We start from the raw sequence: 7831 nt of genomic DNA on the forward strand, positions 1-7831 counted from the left end.
CAGACAAAGCCAGTTTTGTGTTTTCATGGTTCCTATCATTCTGAGAAATCAACCATTGTATTTTGTTATACTTTCTTCTATAAATTCTTATGGTTAACTATGGTAATAATTTTGAAAGGCACCCCTGACTCTGAAATAATTACAAACACATCATACTTAAAACCACCTCAGAGTTCACTACCCACAATTCTTTTTCAAGTATAAGGTTTTAATCAATGTCTCTTGCTGACAACAATAAAAAAAAAAAAAAAACATGTTCCAGGTGTTCAATGAAGAAGAAGACAATTCAGAAATAAATCATGTTATCGATATCTTACTATACAGAAAAAGGGCATATAATGGCGGGGACAAGGGAGACTTTTCTTCTTATACACATCAATACAGAGAACACAACTGCAGACATAAAATAAAGTTCTTTTGTAAATAAAATATCTTCTGCATGACAGGGACTTATGTGGTATCAGACACCTTTATATACACTATGGCTATTTCATAGATTTGGGAATCCACAGGAATACGGCCCTAGAGACATGTGGCATGCAGGATGGATATATTGGTTTATGATGACAGTCTCAACCAAACAAGATCAAGAGTCCTAGGCTGGACCAGAGTACATGAGGCTTTCAACTAAAAAGAAAACAAGGTTTTAAGACTGGAAGGAAAATAAGCATTGAAAAGTCTGTTCATTCTTCCCTGTGTTGTCTTCTCCTTCTCTTCAGTCACCTCTCATGGGTCCATGGTGCCTTGTAGCCTGAGTGTACTGAAACCCCCTTCATATTCACAGGATCTGTGTCTATGTTGTTCACTTTAGTTTTAACTTTTAGAGCATGTGAAAGAACCGCACAAGACATTTGTATCTATTGTGCAGGCATGGAAAGGACAAGAAGGAAAGAAGTGTCACCAAAATTGTCATTTTTATGGATGCTAAATTGGCCAGGACCTTTGTCTCACTCAATGTATATCAATGTTTTTTCCATTCATTGGGTCATGGAACCGTCCAGACTCTGGCAATGAGGGTGATAACTGAAAAATAGCCCAGAGGTAGAACATCCAGGTTTACAGTTGCAGAACAAGGCCACTGGCTATTCTGTCCTGAGAGAACTTACTTATAAAGGCAAAACTGTCTTTCTGACTCAACAAGACACCTATTCCCAAAGTCCCATTGTTCTCAATGTTACCTTCGTTCTCCTATATCCAACTCAGCAAACATCATTTGCATTCTAAACTTGAGCTGAGCCTGAAGCCACAAGCTCTGAGCGTCCAAAATGAGAGATGTGTCCCAAGCCTTCCAGTGCTTCAAATGCAGAAGTTAGGTTTCTCTATTTAGCGCTGCCTCCTCTGACAAAGACACAGTCGGGATCCCATGCCATAAACACAGCGCTCTCCACATCTAGGGCACATATGTGTAGCAAAGGAGATGCACTTGGGCTGCCTTATGACCCTGAGTCTATCTATTTGCTCAGCACAGAGTTGGACAAATCTTTCTATGGAGACATAACCGAACTCATCATAGCACTCGAGAGGGGCAGGGTACTTTTCCAAATTCATCTTGCTCAAGTTGGCTGTGTGCTGCAAAAGGTCCCTCAGGATGGGCATGGAGAATTCATTGCAGTAGAAATTGACCTTGCACAGCTGGGAGCACTTGCTGAGGGCAGGTATGAGCACAGTGAGATGAGAGTCCTTCATCCTACAAGCCTTCAAGTCCAGGGACAGCAAAGTATCTGCCACATTCTCTAGGAGGACTCGGAGAGGCATAAGATCCAAAGCCTTTAAGGGCACACCTTTCATGTCCAGATGTTTCAGCTCAGAGAGCTTTGAACACTCAGAGAAGTAGTTCAGGTCTGCCTGTGAAATGTGGCAGTAAGTGATGGACAGGGTCTCCAACGGGGTCGTCAGGCATCTAGGGATAGAGACCAGGAGGTTAGTTCTGGAAAATGATGTTGGGGAGTATAGGGTGGCATTTACACAGAGGTAGAAGCAGCCCAGTGACCCAAGGTAGATTCAAGGGCATCATTTTAAATGCTTCCTGTTCGAATCTCCTCTGTCAAGACAAACTCAAACTTCTTCTCATGGCCTCACTCTCAAGCACAAAACCATTTCAGCACATTTTTAGCCCTGAAAGCACACATAAAGAGTTCCAAAACATGAAAGTCCTGGCAGGCTCTAGGTACACTTCCTGTGTGCTCACTGCACTCTGCATCCCATCAATGTCTCTGCACAGTCACACTTGTAGTAATTTAACATCCTCACTATCCCCCTTGTCTCAGGCACTCAGCTCTACTTAAGCTCAAAACCAGTCACCCATAGGAAATTCACGGAAGCTGAGGCTGTTCTCACAGACCTGAGTTCAGAGCTCCCCTCAACCACTGTGCTTGTGTGTCCACCAATTCCTCACTACACTCTCCCCTTCCTGTTCCCTTTCCATTGGACTGGTGGACATCATTCCAAGAAGAATTAAATCCCATCCTTACCAAAGATGACCTTCAGTCTTCTGATTCTTGATAGCTTATTTGACATGGTGATTCAATATTCATAGAAACAACATATAACTTCTGTACTCTAGAGGCCTAAGTGTTTGTTCCCATTCATGCACAGGTCTCATAAATGACGAATCCTTAAAACTACATATAAAGGTCAGCTCTAGTAGCTGACACAGCTCTCTATCCTTGCTTACCTGAGGACCTGATTGATGCGGTCTCTGAGAAAGTAGACGCTCTTTAAGGAGAGGTGCTGAAGACAGTTGAATCTGGAGAACTGAGAAATGAACTTGTTGATACACTTGTCTTCCCTGTCTGTTGTCCTGTTGCTAATCTTGAAGACACTCGTGGAGATAGGTGCCAGTAAGAGTTTGTGAAGATTTCTCATCTCGCCCAGGCAAGGAGCAAAGGCCGCCAGCAAAAACACATTCCAGTGTGTGTTCAGTTCGAATACCCGGATATGCTCTGGATGAAAAACATTCAGGATCTCTTTCATAATATGGATAGGCTGAGCCCAGATGGTCATCTCTGGACAGCAGAATTGGATGGAGCCCTTTCTTTGGTGGGCCCACTGCAAGAAGCATCTTTGTTCTTCATCTGCACGCAGCCTGAAGCAAAGGTCAGCTACCACCTTCAGGCGCCGCCTTAGTGCATATCTGGGAAGGACCTTCACTACTTGCTGCTCATCTGTGGTCTCTGCTGAACAACCACCATCCTCCGCACCAGCCCATATGCTCCAGAATTCATGGTGCTTCTTCCTCAGGTCAAGAACCTGAAGTTTTCCCCTCCTGTGGGTAAAATATGTGAAGTGTTAGCTACATGGGAAGACCCCACACAGACTCAGCATTTCCTCCACATCTGTAAACTCAGCCCTAAGTCCTGCCAAGGTGGGTGTTTTTTTCAGCAGCCGCTTCCCGCCCTGCAGAAGCTTTCCCTGAGCTGCACAGATAGCTCTGGTAACTTTCCTTTCTCTAAGTAACTCAGTTTCTCCTTAGTCCCATTACTAGTGATTGGGGGAGGCCAAGGATGGCTCATTTTCCTATGTGGCTACATCTGCTATATCTCTGATATAGGCAACATTCCTTAGGACAAGCAATGAGCAGCTTACAATATCCCTGCATCCCTATCCAATGATGGATCAGGAGCCTCTGATCCACTCAAGAAGAAGCCATTCTCCCTGACCCCACAATCTCTTCCCTCTTATCCATAGGCTCCATTCCACAGTACTGGCTTATCGCTTACCTGGGGTGAAACTTTCTTTGCAGCCATGTATCTACTCCTGCTAGAACTGCCTGGAAGGTTTCCAAGTCAGGGGTCTTCATCAATGCCCCCACAGGGAGACAGGGGAAAGGCCAGGCTGCCACCATTGCTTTCACAGTTGTAGTGTGTCTGCCAGTCAAGGCCTCCTTGAACAGTGCTGGGAAGAACACCATGGGCAGTTTGTCCAGAGCTGACATGTCCAAGGTCTCATCTCTCAGCAGAGCCTGCATTGCCAGCTTCAGGAGTGTGGGTGGAGTCTGAGCACTCATCCTGGAAGGTCTTCAGTCAGAAGGATCCTGGGGAGGCATTTAGGGGAGAATACATTTTCAACATCAAGTTTAGAAAACCCCCTCACCATCAGAGGAACCACTCAAGGTCAGGCAAATTACTGCTCGGACAGTGGTGGAGATATCAGCCTAAGCCATTGTCCTCATAGAAGGTCTCAAAGCAAACTCTATCACTGACAAGCACACCGAAGATTACACATTCCCCAGTGTTCCATCCAACCCTTACCAATGCCAAACTCAATCCCATCCCCATTGGGCAGGGGTCCCCTGCAGTCTGAAAGCTGAGTACCACCTTTGTGTGCAAACCAGACATAGATCATGTCTCAAGTCCTGGGACAACAGAGCATGGGGAGCTTACACACCCATCCTACCCATACTTTTTCTAAAACATGGAAACTGCCTGTGAAAAAAATGAGATGATCATGGAAATGGGGTTGATACTCCATCCTGTATTAATTAAAGTTGTGTCAAAAATCTGATTTTAAATCTAAACCTTCTCTTCAGTAGGTTCATCTGAATGAAAAATATTGTCACAGAAAGCCATGAAAGAGAACTATTCACCATTCCGTGGTAAGAATGAAGTTTAACACTCCTCAGTGATTGGTTCCTGGCTGGTGGAATGTAAGAAAGGACTCATTTTCTCTAAGAGGCTGGCCACCTGAAGTTTGGTCATGTTCCAGTGAGTATAATGGCCACAAAAACTGAATTATTTTTTTGGTTGGTGGGACTTGGGGAGGTTGACCTGGGTAGACTGGGAAGTGAGTTTGCTCAGGGTTCAATGATGTGAAATTGCCCAATAATCAATAAAAATATTGCAAATTTTTTTTAGTTCTTTTTTTTTTCCAATGCAGTTTATTCAGGAACCTTGAACAATCATCTGACCCTGGGGAAAGCCAGCCCATAGCTTAAATAGCATCTGGGTAGCCAAACCCAGGATGCCACATGGGCAATGCAGATAGGTCCACATACATGGAAGCAAGCCAGATCCTCAGCCTTAGCCAAATGTGGAGTTGTTTGTGCAAATATTGCAAATTTTAAAAGTAGTTTTAAACCGTATACATCCAGAAAAAAAAAGGCTTTAGAAACTTAAGTAAGTAAATAAATAAACAAATGAATAAATAAATGACTTCCCCATCTTGGGCCTAACCTCTCTGTTTCAGGGGCCCTGTCCCTTTGGATCAAAGTGACTTACCTGTTCTGAGCACTGATGAGCACAGGGTCTCTGGATCCCAACAGAGCGAGGCTGTCACCACAGTCTTCAAGTCACTGAGGGAATGACTCCTCTGTCTTCCTTGAAGCCTTTATATACCACCCTGCCAGCCCCTCCCTATTGCAGCCACACCTACAACCACAAGCTGCCATCTGCTTGCATATTTGAGTCCACACACTTAATCCCACCTTGGGTTCTCTCATTCTCTAGATTGAACCAAGCATTCTGGGTCAATGTAAACACAACACACAATAGGATAAAAATCATGAGTCCACTTACTGACTAATTCCTGAACCTTGAATTTTATGATTTGCTTGCTTATTCATTTACTCTTCTATTTGCTCTTGTTCTCCTTGCTTTTGAATTGTGTTCTGACAACATTGTTCTGTAGGTAAGGTTAATTTGGAATTCCAATTCACAGGGATCCTCCTGCCTCAGCCTTCCTGCTTGGAGGATTACTATATGAGCCAACTACCCTGGCTGGGATTATACATTTGTGACCAGCATGGTTCAGAGTGGGAGTCAGCAGGATGCAGGAAGTGTTCACATGTTCCTGAAAATATACACTTACTTGTCTACTCTGCAATCAAGAGCTGAGCTTCATGCTTTGCCAATCTTTTTGTTTGGTAGCTACTCAGAGACTTACATCAATTAATAATGTTATTACTTCAGGAATAGCCACACAGTGACCATTCCAACACCACACTCAGATTACATCATTTTGACCAGCTAAACATAATCGATTATGTTCCAAGTGTATGGCATTGTATCTAGGAGGCTAGGCAAAGCACTTTAAGCTAATTGGCTAGGATTAGGGTAGGGGATGTCATGGGTGCTTTCCAACTATCTAGAAATAAGGAATATACCAGGCTGTTGTGATCTTTAACACAAGCAGAACATGCATTTGCCATCTATTGTTTTATTACTTTATATTACATCTATTACTTTATATTACTTTGCTTGTATGTTATATCTACCAATTTTATGGTTTTCTGTTATTGTTCTTTATTTAGTGTTTTTGTATAAGGAGAGGAAATGGGAAGAAGAGGGAGTGGAGAGGAGAAATAGGAGCATGGTGTTGCCTCCCCCCACCAAGTGATAAACGTCACAGATGAGGGAATGGGAAAAAAACGAAGGCAGAGAAAGCCAGTTTTATGTTTTCATTGGATTCATGTATGTGCCAAAGTGTCTTCCATCTGCATCTACATGACTCATGCTTTTTTTTTTTTTTTTTTTTTTTTTTTTTTTAAGATAGGGCTCTTCTGTGTAGTCTTGGCTGCCCTGGATCAGACTGGTTTTAAACTCAGAGGATCTGAGTGTCTCTGTCTCCTTAAGTGCTGGGATTACAAAAGAGTCTTACTGTGCCCATCTCCTCATGCTCTATATTTGAATTTTTTTCCTCTGTTGGTTTGTTTATTTTCTCCTATTCCAATTTGTTTGTTTTTGTTTTATTTTCTTATAATTCTATTTCTGTTTCTATGTTTTGTGTTGGACTTTCAAAACATGGTTTCTCTCTGTAACTCTGGCTGTCCTGGAACTTACATTGTAGACCATGCTGGACTCAACTCACAGAGATCTCCTGACTCTGCCTCCTGAGTGCTGGGATTAAAGGTGTGTATCACCACACCTGGCTCCCTCATCTCTCTCCATTTTTTAAGATTTAATTATTTTGTGTATGTGAATGAATTTCTGCATGTACATCTGCATGATAGAAGAGGACATCAGATCACATTATATATGTGGTTGCTGGGAATTGAACCCAGGACCTCTGGAAGAACAAACAGTGCTCTTAACCACTGAGACATCTTTCCAAACACCTGGATCCTTCTTATTATTCTTTAGATGTCTGCTTTTCTTCTTAGGGAAGAGAAGGTGGGGAGGATCACAGAGGAGCTAGTTGACAAGAGGCCATAATCAGAATGTATTGTATGAAAAAAAATTTAATTTCAATAAATGAAGAGCAAAGAAAATACCTGGAGCAAGGATTGAGCAGTCAAGAGCACTGGCTGCTCTTAACAAGGAGCCATTTCCATTTCCCAGCATCCACATCGCAGCTCTCAAATATCTGCAAATCCATTTTCTGAAGCCAACTTCTGACCTCCAGAAGACACATATAATATTCCATGGTGTACAGACAAAAATTGTTTGGTTTCCTTTGTTTTCTTCCTTTGTCTCTTTCTTTTCTTTCTTTTCTTTTTGTTTTGTTTTGTTTTGTTTTGTTTTGTTTTGTTTTGATCAGGGTTTCTCTGTGTAACCTCTGCAGACCAGGCTAGACTCAAACTCTCAGAGATCTGTCCACATTTGCCTCCTCCAATGCTGGAATTAAAGGCACGGGCCATCATGTCCAGCTTAAAGGTGTTAAAAAAGAAATAGTTTAAACATTTCATAAATCCGTTTTTGAATTTTTATGTAATTTATTACGTTGTATTTTATGTGCATTGGTGTTTTGCCTGTGTGTATGTTTGTGTGAAAGTGTTGGATCCCCTGGAACTGAATCACAGACATTTTTAGGCTGTCATGTTTGTGCTGGAAACTGAACCTGGGTCCTCTGGAAGAGCAGAGTGCTGAGCCAACTCTTCAACCTATAATATGTAAAT

The 7831-nt window shown here is 42.5% G+C and overlaps 1 protein-coding gene across 2 annotated transcripts; it reads right to left on the reverse strand.

The window, feature by feature from the left end:
- Window positions 1–1191: 1191 nt before the first annotated feature.
- On the reverse strand, window positions 1192–4006 carry LOC110544485 (PRAME family member 12-like). Of its 2 annotated transcripts, XM_021630450.2 has the most exons (3): window positions 3720–4006; window positions 2675–3265; window positions 1192–1900 (listed from the first exon to the last, which is right to left on the reverse strand). In XM_021630450.2, the coding sequence occupies exons 1-3, from the start codon at window positions 4004–4006 to the stop codon at window positions 1324–1326; spliced, it is 1455 nt and encodes a 484-aa protein (XP_021486125.1). In that variant the 3' UTR covers window positions 1192–1323. The 2 variants fall into 2 exon arrangements, with proteins under 2 accessions (XP_021486125.1, XP_060234724.1); XM_060378741.1 differs by lacking the exon at window positions 2675–3265.
- Between the last annotated feature and the right edge of the window lie 3825 nt (window positions 4007–7831).

This window comes from Meriones unguiculatus, chromosome 3 (assembly GCF_030254825.1).
Source record: "Meriones unguiculatus strain TT.TT164.6M chromosome 3, Bangor_MerUng_6.1, whole genome shotgun sequence".
NCBI lineage: Eukaryota > Metazoa > Chordata > Mammalia > Rodentia > Muridae > Meriones > Meriones unguiculatus.